We start from the raw sequence: 19,736 nt of genomic DNA, 5'->3' as shown, positions 1-19,736 counted from the left end.
TTTTCTTTCTTGTTTATTCTTTTCTCTGATTCTTCTAAGTTATATTAGTAGTCTTGTATAGTTTCACAGTTGAGTTTGCACGTTTTGCAAGCTTGGTTTAGTGATTAGCCAGCTAGCTAGCCAGCATTTTTGTATAGCCGTTTCCGTGGATAAAATCGCATTTATAATTACTTTCTGTTAAAAACATTTAATTCATATTCAGGGAGATAGCCAACTACTCGCAAGTTAGATGACACGTGTAGCCGTTTACTAATACCATCGCACCGTTTCAGGCTGGATAATAACTCGTTAAACCAGAGAAATTGCCGAGTTGTCTTAGAATCTTCATCGCCGCAGAATGCAGCAGGGCTGGGAGCGTTGGCATAGGAACGGACTCCGCAATGAAACTTCCAGCACGTCACAACGGGTACAACACTCAACAGCTGTTTAGAATGTCATTCCATCGTTTTTGCAGCCCGGATCTAAATCGGAGTGACAGTACCAAATGAGACATTTGCCTTGTCGTAGGAACCGGGTGGGACGTGTCAATGTTTGTAAAGAATCTAATTGCCCCCCCCCCCCCTTTTTTAAATTATGCGGAAAGGTCTGTAACGCCTGTAAACATAACGTGAGTTAATGACTCCCCTTTTCACACCGTAGCAATGATTTACTCCCATGGCCACGAAAAGTTTCAACTTACGAAAGCACAATTGGGACATGTAGTCAACAATTAGAGGTGATTGCTCAAGCCGATAATACTATGGACTTCACTTCCCATAACCCTTATAGAAATAAAAATGGTACGAAGACATTTCCCTATGCCTGTATTGAAAGTTTTGCGACGGAAACAGCGATAGATTTACCCAGTACCACCTGTCCAAAATGTAAACAAGCCAAGCAGTTTTCATGGTAGGGAAAACTTTTATGACAACGGCACCTAAAGTAAGTGACTCGCAGCGGTTGAAAAGAACGGTAACGGTAATCTTATATTTGTAACGTTACCTATCAATATGCCAGCTAACGCCAATGTTAGCTAGCTAGTTGTCAATGAATTAACTATGATATCTGATAGTATGATAAGTAGCTTGCTAGTTAATAGCTGTCGGTACACTGTCTGAATGTGATGTTCACTTAACTTAGAAAACTACCTGACGTTAGCGGCACTCGGTTGCTAAGCAGGGAATTAACATGACTCCCCATGCTGCAGTGTTAGTATTTTAGCCAAAGTTTTGTGTAACGTTATGGACACGTTTTGTAAAATTACAAGTTTGTTTTAGCTATCGATATCCCTTTTCAACGTTAGCTCCCCCTCAATATTTAGAACATGTGCATGTGTCCCCCTGAATTTTGTGTTTTCCTTTACATTTCCACCATAAATTGATGTAGAAAAGGCACAAATTGGTGCATAAAGATTCATCAGAATGCAGGAAATTAAATGTTTGACAAAATTTCCTGGGGGAGGACCCTCAGACTACCGCTTAATGTGTCCACCCCCCCAATGTTCAAACGAAACCTACGCCACTGGACATTTGTTTAGTGTTACAGAGGTTTAATTTTTTTTTTTTTTTCACGGGGATAATGGCTCCCGCACCCCCCTGTAAAAAGTGGATACTGTAATTGTAACCCCCCCCCCCCCCCTTCTCAAAATTAAACTACATACCCTATAGGAAAAGCAACATTTTTTGTTGTTCTGCCCCATCACCAACAAATACTACACCAGAGAATGCCAACCCAAAGATGGCATTACCAGTATAACATCCTTGGTTAGCCTTGACTGAAACTGCAGCCGTTTCCATCCCTAAACAAGAAAATAATAATCCAAACTGTTCAAATTCAAGTCAGATTCAGTCATTTACCGGCTGCTGTACACATGGCCTATTACTCAAAGAGACATCTCTGCTAAATCCACTCCCTTTTATTCAACATTACAATAATATACCATTTAAATAATTTAGATGTTGAGATGCTAGGTCATACAATAAGAGCTAGATTTTGCTTGATGCAGCAGGCATAATAAATCGCAGCTATCTTGCTATCACTCTCCTTTTAAATTTAGCTTGTGAGGCCATTTTTTAAATGATTCTAGAGTGTCATATTAAATAAAGAGGGCCTAATTTTGTTGTCAAAATAACAGTTGACAAAAAAAGGAGCCTACTTTTGAAATTAAGGGCTGTTCATTTTAAATATGTTGTCCTGTGAGACCGTTTATATTAATATTGCATTTAAAACACTGTCATATTTAAAGAAGTTTAATTTAAACTAAACCATATTTTATAATGACATATAATTTTATGATGACAAATCATCAGCCACAATTCTGACTGACAGCAGTGAAAGTAACCTTGAGAAAGTTAAGCAACAGTGATTTGATGTGATGTTCCTACTGTTCATAATAAACATGTTTTGTCCTACATGGTATTTTAGGCCTACTGTTTTCTTTGAGGGGATGACTACTGATTAAAAACAGCATAGATCTGTGACAATTGTTTTGCTGGTGACCGGCATGGTGGTCTTGCATGACCAAGTTTATATGGACCTGTGGACGGTCGATCACATGCTTAACTAAGCTAGTCTTGCAGCAGAGCTATTTTATCTTTTACATTACAGGCATTTAGCAGACGCTCGTATCCAGAGCGATGTACAACAAGTGCATCAGTTGAAGGTGCAGAGGTGCAGAAAAACACACTAGAGTGAAGTAAAGATCGTAGTGCCAGAAGTGACCACATAGATCAGGACTCCAACCCTGTAGGGTAACCTGTTCAGCAAATAAACAAAACAATCCTGCCAAATACAAAACTAACAAGATCGCATTAGCCTAACTAGGTACATTGAGCTAAACTAGAGGCTAGGGAGGGGTGGGGAGAGGTGCAGCCTGAAGAGATGAGTCTTTAGTCTGCGCTTGAAGGTAGTCAGATTCTCTGCTGTTCTGACCGCCACGGGGAGGTCATTCCACCAGCGAGGGGGGGCCAGGACAGACAGCAGACGCTAACAGGAAGTACAGACACGAAGAGGGGGAGGTGCCAAGCATCCAGAGGTGGCAGAACGGAGAGGTCTGGCTGGTGTGTAGGGTCTGATGATCCTATCTTCAACTTGACCAGCATTAACCAGCTTGGACTAGCATTAAGAAGCTTGGAACTTAATGATGGTCAATGCTGTTTTTTTTAGAAGGCACATATACCTACAAGGAAAGAGTTTGGTATTTAAAAGTGGGCTTCAGTTCACCTGGCTAAAGTATATAAATGTCTGTATTTTTTTAAATCTTATGAGTGCTGCTAATTATTTTTCAGATAAATAAAACGGCTTAAGTCGCAGCTACCCTGCGTTGAAATGCGAAACTGTTCGGCGTTGCCTCGCGCCGTAACCTAGCAACAGCTGAAGCACTGCGCGGTGGCCGAGGACGACGTACCCCTGCTGACTGCAAACCGAAACACAAATGAACAGAATGTCGGGAGAGAGGGGGAAATAAGCGCCTGGTCTTTCCCTTCCCTGGGTGCTAGTAGAGGTCATTTGCCCTCGTTTATGCTTTGAGAACTCAAGTAATCGTTTTTTATTTACGACAACACTGAAGAAGACGGCATGGAAGAATTAGGCTACACACACACACACACAGAGCACACACACACAGCTCACCTCATATACTGCACCTCTCTCTCACACAGCTATAAGTGCAGAGAGTTTCCACACAAGTACTAAAAACCAGTCACTGCAGAGCAAGGCAACAGGTTTTTTTATTTGTAATTAAGCAGATTGTTTGTCAGCAAACCTCAGCTTTTGCTGTAGTTTCTCTAACAGAGAATTCAGTAACAAGTGAATTGGGTGCCCTGTGCTAACCTGCTGGGGCACATTTGATGTGGATGTGAATTTTATGGCACAAATGTAATACCAGAGTTGGCCAATGGGTGGGACCAAAGATCAGGTCAATTATGTTTGATCAATTCAGTGTAAGTGCTAATTCAATGTTGCTGCGTTTTATCAGACCACTGTCAGGAGGCAGGCCTGCTGTGCATGGCTGCCTGGGCTGTGTGTTGTACATGGAGTGTGTTCTGTATAAACGCTACCTTGGTGGGATCAGCAGCTGTCTGTATCATGTTTCTGACCCGCCCACTCAGACGTGCGCCACCTTTCCTGTGTTCTCACCGAAGGGGACATTTAAGTTCACTGACAGTTTTACTGTGGTGAATAATGGGATGTGCACACAGTCGTGTTAAAATGACCCTTAACTGTCCTTCCCCGGGGGTCAGGCACAACTTTTAATTTGTAAACCGCACCTTTCGGAAAAATAAAAGCCCAAACATCAACTGATTTTTTTCCACATTAAAAAAAAAAAAAAAAAACTTGGTCATGCTTCTTCTCCTGAGCGGTAACGATGCACTCCGACGCCGGCTGTATGCCTGAGTTTGTCTTCAGGGGTTTTTCTGGTGTGTTATGAACACTCGAATCTGTGGTTCATGTTAGCAGCAGTGGTTTTGTTCGAGCCGTTTTGAACATTACGCTCTCCGAGTCGCAGTCGCCGTTGAACTTGGACCTGAACCAGCGGCTGCCTCCGCTTGTCCTCGGTAGACCGCAGTAGTATAAATGCTCTCTTCATAGCTCACATTGTTTCCGTGACGCTCTCCGGAGCACGAGGAGCTGACAGACAGCAGAATGACGTTAGCAGGTATTAGAGGCATTCAAGGACTCTCCGTGTCCGCCACACCGTCGCTAATGTGGTGGATGGTGAACAATTTATTATTTTTGCCTGGTTTTGTCTTCTCATTACATTACATTACAGGCATTTAGCAGACGCTCTTATCCAGAGCGACTTACACAACTTTTTTTTTTTTTTTTACATAGCATTTTACATTGTATCCATTTATACAGCTGGATATATATACTGAAGCAGTGCAGGTTAAGTACCTTGCTCAAGGGTACAACGGCAGTGTCCTACCCGGGAATCGAACCTGCGACCTTTCGGTTACAAGTCCAGTTCCTTAACCACTGTGCTACACTCCGTCCGTCCTCCGTCCGTTCTCATCTGAAATATACTGAAGTTAACAGACCCAGTTGGCAGTTTGCAGTCCCGTGAATACCTCTGAGAATATTTAGGCCTGCAACGCGTGACAAATGCACAAGCTCTGTGTGCAATCCTGCGGCCAACTCGTCATGCTCAACCCGTCCACAAGGGGTCACCTGTGCTGCATACAGTGCTCTAAGTCTGCACTCACACCAGATCAGGCAATGCGGCACCTTCCCGCAGGGTTGTGTGGAGGTGTGGGCGTGTCACTACATGGCCCATTTGTGTGATGTCATGTTGTGAACTTTAACCCCCACCCCTGCCCCCTCCATTTTCCTGTTCGCTAACTCAAACAAATGGACACAAACCGAAGGAAGCTTCTTGCTATCGTTATTTTGCAGCGTAGACTCCAAGCCAGACGCAGATGTCGAAGCCGGGTACACAAAATAAACCAAGCTATATTTCAGTCTCTCCTCCATATCTTCACAGTCGCTCAGTAAACAGCGGAATGCTACATGGTAATTTACACAAGGCTCTTCTTCCCGTGGGCGTCTTCCGCTCCGATCGTCGGCTTACGTGATTGGCCACCGCAGCGTGACGTCGGGTTGCATTACGGCAAAAGCTGATTCTGGTTCTGCTTCTTCCCGCACGGCCGCCGCCGTTTTTTTTCTGCACCCCATGCGGTCCCCACTCCCGCAGCCTAAACGCACCGCCCCCATTCAAATGAACGGGAGGACCGCCGTTTTTGCCGCATTGCCTGATCTGGTGTGAAGGCAGCCTTCCCCCCCAGCAGCGCTGGCTGTTTGCGATCTCTGTTTCAGCTCACAGTCAGTCACGGCTAAAGCAGCGCTGCACCACTTAGGCCACTCGTTTTTTCAACCATAAAAAAATGGAATCTGCGGTTTCGCATTGCAAGACCAAGACGGCAATACAAGAGGTTCTCACATCAGTTCATGCGATCGACATCAACAAGTGTGGGTTAAAGCTGTTGTGAGGCTAGACCACAGGTGTCAAACTGTAGTCCCGGGGGGCTGCAGTGTCTGCTGGTTTTTAGGGTGTTTTTTTTTGGCACAAGTGGTTCATTTAAGTCATTATTTGGTTAAGGAATCCACGCACCATGTTCTCAAGGCCTGCAGACAATGTAGCCCCCTTGGGATTCAGTTTGGCACCCCTGGGCTAGACTAGGGGTGGGTGGTTCCAGTCCTGGGGGGGCTGGTGTGTGCAGGTTTTTGTTTCCACCCTGGCTAAATGAGCTAACTGGCTCTGCACACCAACACTGGTTCACTCATAGATTAGATCACAGTAAAAAAATTAAAAAAAATAAAAAAAGTTTCTTATTGGTGGGCCAACACCCACTTATTAAGGAATGTAGCCAAAATGTCAAGTGGTGCAAAGGTTGGGGATAATTAAGTGATTGAGGCCAGAAGGCAGCACGAAAACCAGAAACAGAAACAGCCATCATCGCTCTCCTCTGGGCTGGGCGAGAGATACTTAGACCTGGACTTTGAGGCCACTGTAGCTGTTCAATCGCCCTGCTGATCAGGGCTGATTTAAAACCTCGGACTCCGGTGAGTTTCTCTGGACTAAACTAATGAACAAACTTTGGGCTTCAATCAAGAGCTTAATTACTTGAATAAGGGGGTTCAGCAATGGGCAACGGACAAGCACCTGTATCCATACTGGCCTGTCTCACATGAGATTCACTTCTTGCAATTTAGGGTATTGGAATAATCCAATCACAGTGACCTTCCTCAACACCGAGTAATGGATTTAAATAACTTTTTAAAAAGCACTTTTAACCAGAAAGTATTCACTCCGTAGAGTACAGATCGTCCACCAAGGCACGACAATCTCCCATTGCATGAATGTGCACAGCCAAGGTATTGGCAATCCAGTCATTACTTTTTGAGATATGTTTGGCCTGTTAGTGGCGCTAGACCAAAGGTCATGGCGTCAGCATGATCTTCTTCTTGGGAACATGAACGTGCGCAGTAAATTTCATGGCAACCCGGCCATTAATTTTACAGATTTGTTTGCCACGGACGGATGTCATCGCATCTCTTTGGTGGAGGTAATTATACACCCCTGTAGCCTACTTAAGAAACACAACACCAGTGTTTGGTGAAAATAGGGAAACAACATGTTTTGAGCTGATGTGAAAGTCGCAGAAGACGCAGTATGAACGTTATGAACTAACCGACTGTTGCAGCAGCGTCCAACCGTTGGGAGTTGAAGGTGTGGAGACACAGTCACAAGTGTGACAGTTATCAGATGTGAGACTGGCACGTGGCTGATGAAATATTCTCAGCTTTCTGGTACAACCGGTGCTGCAGTCGCTGAGTTCTTAACAGGGGTGCAAAGAAATGGTTTAACAGGTGCAGTTTTTCGACTCCCCTGCAGATTTCGACTCCTCTTCACGTGAACACACTCCAAGCTGCGCGTTATATTCCGAACGATATCCGCGTTTCTTTTGCTTAATTTCCCTCATTAAATTATAATGATAATATGACTGTGGATTTGTGGTACGGGCATAGCTGTAAACCAAGAACTGTAGATTGTTCTCTTGATTGTGGCGGACCGTCAAATAACGGCAAAAAGTCACACACGATGATGAACACTCTTCTTCGTTGTAGAGATATGCATATGCATGCAGAGAAGTTTTCTTTTGGGACAGTAAAGTTTAACGAGGCGAAGTGCACACTGGCCAACTCTGCAGCGTCAAAACACGTCGAGCAAGTCGTAATTCTTCACAAATATTCGTCATGAACGTACTATAATGCTATACTATAATACTATAATGGCAATGCCGATTAGAATCATTCAGAGAAATTTTTAAATTGCGGAAGTCGAATTCGGGTAGGTGTGATTTTCTGCGATTCATCTCTTAATATATTACCAGCATTTACATTTTTAAGATTACAATTTAAATATTGACAGGGGAGGTTATGAGGGGGGAGGTCAAATTTTTCTAGGTGCAATTTTGAAGCCGCCAAAATCTCCCCTCCGAATCTCCGATAATAAAAATACCAAGTCTGACAATCACTCATTTTCACCAAGCCTCTTTTCGTATGCTGCTCGTAACCTCAACGATTTGTGATCAGTAATGACATGGGGACGGTAAGGGAGAGGTGACAAATTCTAATAGGTGCAATTTGGAAGCTGCCAAAATCTGACTCCCCTCCTATATAAATAAATCAAAGTTTACCAAACTTACCATGTCAAATCATCTATATATATATGTTGTATAATTTCATATAAATTTCATATCTCATAACCAAAATCAGGAGTTTATTTCCTTCTCTCTCCCGACATTCTGTTCATTTGTGTTTCGGTTTGCAGTCAGCAGGGGTACGTCGTCCTCGGCCACCGCGCAGTGCTTCAGCTGTTGCTAGGTTACGGCGCGAGGAAACGCCGAACCGTTTCGCATTTCAACGCAGGGTAGCTGCGACTTAAGTCGTTTTATTTATCTGAAAAATAATTAGCGGCACTCATAAGATTAACTCACAAAGATCCCCGGCCAAGCCTAAAGCTGAGTGGAAAAATACATTAAAGTTTTTAACGGGGTGAATTGAAGCCAAGTTGGTGTATGCCTGCTGGAAAAAAATAAACCCATCCAAGCTGGTTAATGCTGGTTTTGTGCTGGTCAAGTTGATGATAAAATAGCTCTGCTGCAAGACTAGCTTAGTTAAGCATGCGATGGGCATGTCCACAGGTCCGTATAAACTTGGTCATGCTAGAGGACCATCCCAGTCACCAGCAAAACAATCTTCACAGATCTATGCTGTTTTTATTGGTCTCCTCAAAAAAAAAAAAAAAACAATAACTGTAGGCCTAAAACACTGTCGGATAACACAAGTTTATTTGGAACAGTAGGAGCATCACATCAAATCACTGTTGCTTAATTTTCTCAAGGCTATTTTACTAATGCAAACTGGTTCAAATTTTTTTTACAGCAGATACTGAAGTTAGTCAGGGTTCGAGTTCCACGCGTTTGATTTTCAGATGGATTCCGTTGAGAGAGTGAAGGACCACGTGTGGGATTAATTTTGGGGTTCTTTCAGGATCTTTCGCCAGCTGGAACCGTCGGAGTATTAACGCTGTTGCTACTTTCATCTCATTCATGGCGAACTTTTGGCCGATACAGTTCCTGTTTTGCAGAGGGAGAAAAGAACAAATGCATGGAACCATATTTTAGAAATCGCATTTTCCGAAGAAACCAAATATTTCCCAGATTGGTTTTACAGTGATAGGTGATGGCCCTTTGGTTGCCCCAGAATGAGCTATCAAAGTTAATTTAATCTTGTCCCAAATTATTGGCGACTTTTTAATTACACCCATGACCCTAGGAGTTCCAGAATGGCGACAGATTTCCATTCAGGTCTTTGACCTGGTTTAGTTCAGAACCCCGATCTCCAGATCCAGATCCAAACCCTGATGCAAATCCTCCAGAGTAAACAGTCGGGTGGCAGTTTGACAGGAGACAGTCGGGCCAGTGGCAAAGGCCTCCCAAACTCCCGTGTGATCTTAAACTCGAGAGCTGTACTCTGACACCAAACCCGTTACGGAGCTGGAGAACTTTATCCGGAACAAACCTGGGTCCTGCAGAGAAGGGCACAAAGGCGTGGGGCGACCTCCTTGCGCAGTTTTCCGGCAGAAACCGCAAAGGATCAAACACCTTGAGGGACAGAGACAGATCGGTAAATAAATGCAGGTTTTATTAAGCGGTAAAAGCTGTGGATGTGGGTGACCAGCTCCTGGTGGCCCTTATCCAGTAATGCAGAACTGTTTAACATGGGTTTGGGCTTTCAGTCATGCTGATGTAGCTGCCTGTGGGTGTGCAGTGAGTCGGTAGCTGGTGCGGCTGCAGACGTACTTCCGGGTTCTCCCACACTGTGGAATTCCTGTGAATGCCGTAAACGCTCGCCCCGACCAGAGAACCTGCAAGGTGTGAGAACGGGTCCAATCAAACGACAGCACCTGTCCCATGTGACTGATTTATCCTCACATTAACACAGTAGCATTCACACATTATTAGTTAAATTGTCCTGTTGATTAAATTCCGTTAAATTGTGTCTATATATAGTGCTCTTTTCAGAGACGCTGTCACCCGACACAGGAACACAGGAAAATGGGCGACTGTTGACACTGGGATGGGCTCCTCTGTAGCCAGCAGACTTCTGAGGATTCTTCCCACTGATTTTTACATTTTTTTGAGGGGGGAAAATGTCAGTGGATCCCAGCTATAGAGGGGTATAGCCTGGTGTCAGTACATAGTCCGGGTAAATGGAAAGTGGGGGATGTTTGTCCATTTGGCGACCACAGAAAATGAGCGAATGATAAAATCCGGTTTCGTTCCGTACCTTCCGGAATGCTTCTTCCGTCAAAGAAGGTCATGGGCTTGGTCAGCTTTCGGGATAACCACGGGACAGGGGGGTAGAGCCGAAGGCACTCCTTTATGCACATGGTTGTGTACGGGATTTTACTCAGATCCTCCCTGAAACCATGCGGACAGTTAGTTCTGCGCACCGTTCATTTCACATGGACATGCGACTGAAAGACTGTAAGCGAAGTCTCTCTGTTCTCATATTTTTCCATTTAATGGGAAAATACATTCCATGCAGGTTATGACTATGAAACTACCACAGAGCAAACGACCAGTCTTTGTTTATGAATAGTGTCATTCACTAATGGACTGTCACGCAGTTCTGTCCAGTCAACATTTTCCAGAGGGGAAATAGAAATCAGAACCCACCCCCACCCAAAACTGGGCAAATTCTGGAAAAACCAGGAAACCATTCCCCAACCCCAAGATAATTAGGCTGTAAAGCAGAGTCTGCAGGTTTTCATCATTTCCTGTCAAGCAGCTCTTTAGCCAATCGGCTAACTGGAGTCTGGATAACTGGAGATGTTCTCGATCTGCAGGAAGTCCCTGGGGAGAAGGCAAACTTGTGTCTGATTCCCAGATGGGGCTCTAAATAAATACAGGCAAATATCCAGCTATATGAATGGATTGTGTGAATAAGAACGTCTGCTCCACTAAAAGGAAACGATGGAAGGGGAAGGAGGAGTGAACCAGCTTGGGTTTGTGTTCCGGTACCAGTCCATGGTGTCCTTTCCCTCCAGGACCTGCAGCACCTCCTCTCGCGCCCTCTGCTGGTGCTCCGGGTTACAGGCCAGGCAGTAGAGGATCCAGGAGATCCCGCTGGCCGTCGTGTCATGCCCTGCGAACATGAAGGTCTGCACCTCGTCACGGATCTCCTCGTCCGACAGGCCCTGCTGCTGCTCGTCCTGGGACGGGGGGGAAAGATGAGGTCATTCTGTGCCCCTCCCACTACACACATACAAACATATACACACACTCACACGCGCGCATGCACACACACTCACACGCACACAGACAAACGCGCACACACATGCGTGCATGTACACCTCACACATACACGAGTGCTCTCACACACTCACACACACACTTCCATTCTGTTCCCTGCACTGAAATGACTGAAATGCAGTATGATGAAGTTGTAGCAGATTATTTCAGTGTTGTTAACATTGTGAAGTTTTAATGCACTTTTGTATTATCTTATATTTCTCTAAATAGAATGGTGATAACAGGATGGAACAGGTGAATCAGGGACAGGTATATTAGCAGAGGTGCAGAAGGGTTAACATTTTGGCACAGGTACATTAGCACAGGTAGCATACTCTTGCACACAGCAAAATATCGAGAAAGTCCAGGTTTCTCTTCTTTTGTATTCTCCCCAGTTCCTTCTCATTCTTCAAAGCTTCTTTCCTTTTTCGCACAACCTCCTCTGCAAGGAGACACATCAGAGAGAAGAGCTCAGTATACACCCCCCCCATTTGAGAGGTTCATATTGGAGTCCAGCTCTGATACAGGACTGGGTCATTTGCTTTGATACAGGACTGGGTCATTTGCTCTGATACAGGACTGGGTCATTTGCTCTGATACAGGACTGGGTCATTTGCTCTGATACAAGACTGGGTCATTTGCTCTGATACAGGACTGGGTTATTTGCTCTGATACAGGACTGGGTCATTTGCTCTGATACAGGACTGGGTCATTTGCTCTGATACAGGACTGGGTCATTTGCTCTGATACAAGACTGGGTCATTTCCTCTAATACAGGACTGGGTTATTTGCTCTGATACAGGACTGGGTTATTTGCTCTGATACAGGACTGGGTCATTTGCTCTGATACAGGACTGGGTCATTTGCTCTGATACAGGACTGGGTCATTTGCTCCGATACAGGACTGGGTCATTTGCTCTGATACAGGACTGGGTTATTCCTGGTATGAATGGGCCTTTGAAGGCAGAGATCATGGCTCCTGGTATGAGAGGTGCAGTGTTCCAGACAGGTGTGCTCTGCGGAAGCTGGTTCAGCTCACCTGTGTGCTGATGAGCGATCCTGGAGGCTTTCCGAAACCTGTATCCATGAGGGCTGAGGTTGAAAATGGTCTCGCTGTGGTAGGGATACGTGCGGAACCTGAGGTTTATCAGGTCGTTCAGCTCATAGACTGCCTGGATGTACGAGTTGGTCCCACTGAGAATATGGGGGGGGGGGGGGGGGTGATGAGGAGATTTTCAGTAACCATGCCAACAACTACATTACCCATGATTATTTTATTTACGCATGTGCCACCGTCTCTGATGATACAGAAAAATATGCAGATGAGGATAAAAAATTCGAACAACTTGAATATTATTTCTAATGCTGCTACTGATATTATCTCTCTGGCAGGTGTGTGTCACAGGAAGAACCCTACAGTGAATGAGGGATATTTATATTCCCGTTTAAGGTGTGTTTTTAAGCTCGGAGATGCTGAGAGAAGGTGAATGGAAAGGGGATGTGCGGTGTGACTGGTGGGATTATGATGAACACACCGGCATCACACTCCCACTCACCTCTCTATCTGGCAGTTGGTCTCGCAGCTGAATGCACACTTCATAATGCTGTCCAGCGTCATCAGGCTCACGTGCTCAAAAAGCTCAAACGACTCGTCTTTGTTGGCGTAGGCTTCCCATTTGTCCTGAGCAAGAGGAAGGAGAGACGTTAGCTTCACAGAGAAAGTCCCCATCTCTCAAAGCACCTTATTATCAGTTTGTTATTTGTCAATCTCAGCCAACAACAAAATGGCCACCATTTTTTTAAAAGGGTTTGGCAAGAAAATTATCAGGGATGTTTGCTGCTTGTGTGAATGACTGATTTCTGAAATTGAACTGAGTCAAAGTTTAGTTCGGCTCGTGTGTTCACCAGCATGATTTTAGTACTGTCAGCCATTATTTTCACGTAGGGCTTGAGGACATCATAGTGGAACCCTGGTGTCAGGAGTCTTCTGTGTCTGAACCATTTCTTCCCCTGAGACACGAGCAGGCCATCTCCTGTAGAAAAAGGAAAATACGAGAAGAACGCAAGAATACATAATGAGGAGAACAAGCCATTCAGCCCATTTAGAGCATAAGAACACAAGAATACATAAGGAGGAGAACAGGCCATTCAGCCCATTTAAAGCATAAGAATACATAATGAGTAGAACAAGCCATTCAGCCCATTTAGAGCATAAGAACACAAGAATACATAATGAGGAGAACAGGCCATTCAGCCCATTTAGTGCATAAGAACACAAGAATACATACTGAGGAGAACAGGCCATTCAGCCTATCTAGAGCATAAGATATTCCAAAGATTTAAACTGCAATATTATATAGGGGCCCTAAAGGTAATAGACCATGTTGTATTTTTTTAATACAAATTTATTGATTGGACTGTTGCATACATTTTCTGAATTCCTTTTCACCAGTCAATCAGCCTAGACTCTCAAATAAGATTTGTTCCTTCACAAGACAGGCCTACATAGACACTTTTAAGGTTTGATTTTACTTCCCACAGTATTACCCATGATATATATGCATGATATGTTCTTATGCAATTATTGTATCACATGCACTGCAGATGCAAATTAGCGTGATGCTAACTGGTGCAATTTTAACTGTGCATGGTCCCTGCTAAATTAACAACAATATAAAGTAAACTAACTAATGAACATAAGAATACTTAATGGGGAGAACAGGGCAGTACCGCATCAAGCCTTTTCAGCTGTCATACTAATAATGTGGAATCAGCTTCATATTTTGGTGCTTATGCAAAAACATAATAAAGTACAATCAATAAATTTATATATTTTTAAATATACACCATTGTCCTTTACCTTGGTCCTTTAGGGTCCCTGAATGATATTGTAGTTTTTATCTTTGTAATATCTTATTTCAAAATGTAATTAATTTTCTGGTGATAATGTGTTTTTCCATTTTAACAGTTTAAATCAGTCCAAATGAAGAATAAATATGAAGGTCATTTGTACACATAGCACACAATAAGAAGTAATAAGTGTTATAATGAACTTAGAGCTTGCTTCATTGTGTTACTATTCGTGTGTGTGGGAGAGAGACCGAGACAGTGTGTGTGCATGTGTTATATAAAACATTTTAGATAGAATAATCTTACCAAGCCATGGAATAAGGGATGTATATGCAATGACATCTTTGGACTCTGTTATGAGATAAAATATGAGAAAAATGAAAAAATTTCCCCCATGAAATCCAAGGCTGAAATAAGAGATATTTTTAAGAGCAATCACGCAGAAATGTCAGGGCACCCGACTCTTACCTTGCGAGGTCAGGAGTGTCTTCACATATTCCGGGTGATGGATAGTCAAGAAGGAAACAAACGGGCCAAACCATATCGGGAAAGCCAAAGGGTACGACTCTCCCCAACGCACTATTACATCCAAATCCGTCCCATCTTGACGAAGCTGAGAAGGACATTTGAACGAATGTGAGACGGGATTATATGTATTTGTGTATTTACGTAGGCCATTACGTAATTATTGTGTTTCCTAGCAAATCCTTCAGTCAACAAGAGACAAGTTAGTATCCACAACAACAGACTTTCTGATCTCAGGTAACATATATTAACTTGTTGACAGTCGCACCGATCTTGTTCATGTGGTATGCTTGTATTTAAACGAGTTTTAAAAAAACAAAATACAACTGTGACCTGTCTTGTATCAATTTGCAACACAGATTGGAAAGTTCTGTCGTCGAGGTGGTCCAAAAAGTTGTGACCGCAACATAACAGTAAAGTTATAAAAAGCTTTATTAGCGGTTTGTGATTGCTAGAATTTCTATTTTCTCTCTGTAAGATAGTGTCACAAATCACAATATGAATGACGTATTACCGCTAGACTTAACAGAGTCTGACAAGTCTAACGATAGTAGGCTATATACCAAGCGGCAAAAACCAGACTTCGTTTTTGAAGCTCATTTCCTGGTGTTGTAATTCCTGGTTGCTCACTAGCGCCACTACGGATGGCTCCAGTATAGGTGTTTTCATATCCGGTTTCCATGTAAGTCTACGGTACAAATGCGATCAAAATACAAAGTCAATAATTTTTTCTCACAAGAAAAAATAGTCATAATATGTGTATTTTATTCGTCTTATGACTGTCCATGGGTCGATTTCATGAGTTATTGCGTCATTTGGGCACAGTGCCAATATTTGTTCAGGACCAATGAGGTACATCTTGCGTCACTTCCGGAATACTGCAGAGGACTGAGCTACAGTAGGGGCTACAGTCTATGGTCACTGGGGTGGGCGGTGGCGCCTCTTGGCCTTGACATTGCGGCTCCGGCCACGGTCAGCCTGTGCTAAGTCTGAAAATGCAGGCATCCCATTTCGTAGTGATTTCATTATGGCGTGTGCTATTTACAGCTGCACTAGACGACCATAAAATAATCCTCCTCTTAAGTTTTTCGGTAGCCGAGTCATTTTTACTATTTCCTTTAGCCTACTTAACCAAATAATTAGTTGGCAGAAAGCGTAACCAGCTTGCTATATTTGGTAGTCCAGTAGTAGCCTATGCTAAAACAGTTCGCAACTTCGACTACCAAGCCATTTGACTAGCTAGCTAACCTTAACCGGCAAACATTCAATCTGTCAGACGTGTTTGACGGCTTGTCAGTCGTGTACATGCCGTAAATGTCTAACTGGGCCATGCTTCACGCATGTGACGAAGCTACTATAATCCCGATTTTGGGATAAACACTTTTTCAATTTCACGAAGCGAATTAAGAGTCTCAAGGTTCACTTGCTGAATATACAACACACGATGAAATCACACATACAGAATTTAACGAAATTAACCATCTTGGCATTTAGAAAGGAACATGTTTTTAGCATTTAAGAGACCGACAAGCTAGGCATTTAAGACAGTGGTTCTTAGAATCGGTTCTGGGGGCTCCTTGCGTATATTGGCTTTTCTCCATTGGTTTCGATGATTTACAAGAAAAAAATAATAGCCTAATAATAATGAGAAATTCAATGTAGGCTACATTATTTTTTGTCTTCATGCACCAGGTGGAAAACTTGCTGTACAAAGTGCGTTGTCATATTTACACGCCTGCAGATCAGTTATTAAAATACTTGGTAGATTTGTTAATCACCGCTGCAGTGTTAATTTGTATTCGGTAGAAAGTGATTTGCGAACGATCGGTCAGCTAGCGTCACCCAGCAAGTGAACACCACAAACGGCGATGGAGTAGCTAGTAGCAGTTACTGGCTCATTAACTGACTGAGGCGAAAACCTACAAGGATAACTTGCTCAGTTAACAGCAGATCTACCAGACAGTTATACGAAAATTAGCCTAGTCAAATCACCAGTAGCCTACACATCTCTGATTGATTGACCATCAGTGCAGTTAATGTTCTTCCCCTGTGGTTCATATTGCTAATGCGTTCTTCCCCTGTGGTTCATATTGCTAATGCGTGAGCTAACCACGGATAGCCTACCTAGCTCACTGGCAAGCTGATATGCTAGCTAAGCATATTCGTTTCGCTGAGAAACATAAATTGAAGATAACTGAACATAGCCTAGTTGTATTTTTAATGTCATACATATAACGTGATTACACGACACAGTACAGTCACGGATGGAAATTAAACTCCGTAAACATCTGATAATATATTTTAAAACATAAAGGCAGACAGTCAGCTAGCCTCGTTCAGGTTGATGGGCTTTTCCGCACCGGACTGTCAATCAAATTTTAAAAATCACAAGACCGCTTAACTCTATGGTTTTGGCTCCAAATTGAGAAAATGGCCGCGCCCGCCATTGAGCTTCAAAACGTGTTTTACAGACCCACGGAGAGGCAATGGGTGACGTCACAGTAGCTTCGTCCATATTTTTTACAGTCTCTGGTGACGTCACAGTAGCTTTGTCCATATTTTTTTTACAGTCTCTGCTATGTACGTAACAGTCCTTGGGCATGGTGGCGAGAATTTTGCACAGTCACCTGTTCAAAGACTCCGCGAATCAACGAGTTGGTGGCCTACCTATGGCCAATCAAACAGCAGAATAAAATAGTTTACCTCGAGGACGTGTCCGTAGAACCAGTGCACAGGTGGTCCCGGAAAAGACCGGAGAACCTGCATCAATCTGTGTCTTTCGACAAATAGCTTTGTGATTTTCAGCACCACAAGGACTAAACAGAAAACGAACGTTAAATGGTAAACGCGTCCTAAATTCAAGGACAGCTGCCCATTCGTCAGCGATTCAACCAGCTCCATCGCGAAATGAAATTCTCTGATGCAAAACAAAAACTGGACCGTACGAGGTGACCTAGGCAACCAGGAATCGGCGATAATGTAGGCTAGTATTGCTGCGGGACAGTTGGACCAAGTGCATTTAACTGCAGGATGCGGGAGAGGCGGTCGGCCCGTTGGATGTCGACGGGTGGAGTTTGACTTGCAATCCCGCCCATCGACGCATACAATTGGTTAGAAACAATTCCGCCTCTCGAATCATCACGTTCGTAATTTTTCCAGGACTTGGACCCCACAGCTCCCAGGAAAGAGAAGGTTCACCTGGTAGTACTAGTGGAGGAAGGAGGTTTGGAAAAGCTGCAAAAACATTTATTACTGATTATATAAACATTTCCATTGTGAAACCCTCTTGCAAATGATATCTGCAGAAAACACGTTTTCAACTTGATTTTACAAGTTTAAATTAATGACTTAGCCTACAGGCAGTGCTTTGTATGTATGAGTAACCTGGTATTTTTGTACATTGAAAAGTTTTTTTTTTCAGATATAATTTATTTTTGTACTGTGAAAAAGATTTTCTTTTTGTAATGTTGGCTATAATAGGGACATGCATACACATAAACACATGCAAATGCACAGACATTCTGGCTGAAAAAAACACATAGGCATGGATTCAGTCATTTTTCCTTTACCGTGAATGACAAGTAAATGAAAGTGTTCGCCATATGTTAAAGTGTTTTTAATGGGGTATTGTGTACACGACATTGTACATTGTGTACACGACAGACCTAGTAATCAGAATCAGAATCAGAATCAGAATCAGAATCAGGTTTTATTGCCAAGTAGGTTTACACATACGAGGAATTTGTTTTGGTCAGGTGGTGCAAACAGTGAACATAAAATAAGATAAATAAAATGAAATAAACATAGTGCAATAAAAACATAACAGACATAAAATAACATAAACATAGTGCAAACGGTAAACAGTAAACAATAAACAATAGTGCAAGGGGATAAAGTGTTATAAGTACAGGTGCTGTCTGTTTGGTGTCCGTGGGGGTCAGGATAACAGTGCAGTATCAGTGGGGGTCCCGGGCCTTGTTGATGAGGCCAGCTGCAGTCGGGAAAAAACTGTTCTTGTGTCGTGAGGTTTTGGTCCTGATGGACCGCAGCCTCCTGCCGGAGGGGAGTGTTTGAAAGAGTTTGTGTCCAGGGTGGGAGGGGTCGGCCACAATCTTTCCTGCCCGCCTCAGGGCCCTGGAGGTGTGCAGGTCCTGGAGGGATGGCAGATTGCAGCCAATCACCCTCTCAGCAGCGCAAATGATACGCTGCAGTCTGCCCTTGTCCTTGGCAGTGGCAGCAGCGTACCAGATGGTGATGGAGGAGGTGAGGATGGACTCAATGATGGCAGTGTAGAAGTGCACCATCATTGTCATTGGCAGGTTGAACTTCTTCAGCTGCCGCAGGAAGTACATCCTCTGCTGAGCCTTCTTGGTGAGGGAGGTGATGTTCAGCTCCCACTTGAGGTCCTGGGTGATGATGGTGCCCAGGAAGCAGAAGGACTCCACAGTGTCGACTGAGGAGTCATGCAGGGTGATGGGGGCGGGTGGGGCTGCGTTCCTTCTGAAGTCCACTACCATCTCTACTGTCTTTAGGGCGTTGAGCTCCAGGTTGTTATGGCTGCACCAGGACACCAGATGTTCAATCTCTCTCCTGTAGGCAGACTCATCCCCACCAGAGATGAGTCCGATGAGAGTGGTGTCGTCTGCAAACTTCAGGAGCTTGACTGACTGATGACTGGAGGTGCAGCTATTGGTATACAGGGAGAAGAGTAGAGGAGAAAGGACGCAGCCTTGAGGGGAGCCGGTGCTGATGGTCCGGGAGTCGGAGACGTGTTTCCCCAGCTTCACGTGCTGCTTCCTGTCAGACAGGAATGTTGGTAGAGGATCAATTAGGTTACAATAATTTCTAAACTTAGTATTTGCAGGGTAGCTACTGTAGCCTATTTAAAATGTAGCTGACAGTAGAAATGACACAGTGGTCAATTTGACCATTCTCTCTAAGAAAATCAATATAGCCTACCTGCTGTGACGAAGTTATTATCTTGTTTCTGTTTCCATATGACCAGTAACCTTACCTTCTGGA

At 43.7% G+C, this 19,736-nt stretch overlaps 1 protein-coding gene across 1 annotated transcript; it reads right to left on the bottom strand.

Moving 5' to 3' along the window:
- Positions 1-8,809: 8,809 nt before the first annotated feature.
- Positions 8,810-17,839, bottom strand: LOC135259078 (cytochrome P450 4B1-like). Its single transcript, XM_064343010.1, has 12 exons — positions 17,418-17,839; positions 14,658-14,802; positions 14,496-14,540; positions 13,245-13,372; positions 12,896-13,020; positions 12,379-12,533; positions 11,675-11,781; positions 11,070-11,260; positions 10,333-10,466; positions 9,846-9,910; positions 9,565-9,647; positions 8,810-9,119 (listed from the first exon to the last, which is right to left on the bottom strand). Exons 1-12 carry the CDS (start codon positions 17,613-17,615, stop codon positions 8,942-8,944), a joined length of 1,554 nt encoding a protein of 517 aa, XP_064199080.1. The 5' UTR covers positions 17,616-17,839; the 3' UTR covers positions 8,810-8,941.
- Positions 17,840-19,736: the final 1,897 nt, after the last annotated feature.

Source organism: Anguilla rostrata, chromosome 1 (genome assembly GCF_018555375.3).
Source record: "Anguilla rostrata isolate EN2019 chromosome 1, ASM1855537v3, whole genome shotgun sequence".
Taxonomy (NCBI): Eukaryota; Metazoa; Chordata; class Actinopteri; order Anguilliformes; family Anguillidae; genus Anguilla; species Anguilla rostrata.
This window is presented reverse-complemented; position numbering and strand designations above follow the sequence as displayed.

Bases quoted from the DNA above. Each gene is read 5' to 3' on its own strand.
- LOC135259078 (XM_064343010.1), bottom strand. From the start codon at position 17,615: ATGGAGCTGGTTGAATCGCTGACGAATGGGCAGCTGTCCTTGAATTTA. The intron at 10,467-11,069 runs GTACCGGAACAC...GCATGGTTTCAG, and splicing joins GGAAAGGACACCATGGACTG to GGAGGATCTGAGTAAAATCC. The intron at 9,120-9,564 runs GTTTGTTCCGGA...TCTGCAAAACAG, and splicing joins CCCTTCTCTGCAGGACCCAG to GAACTGTATCGGCCAAAAGT.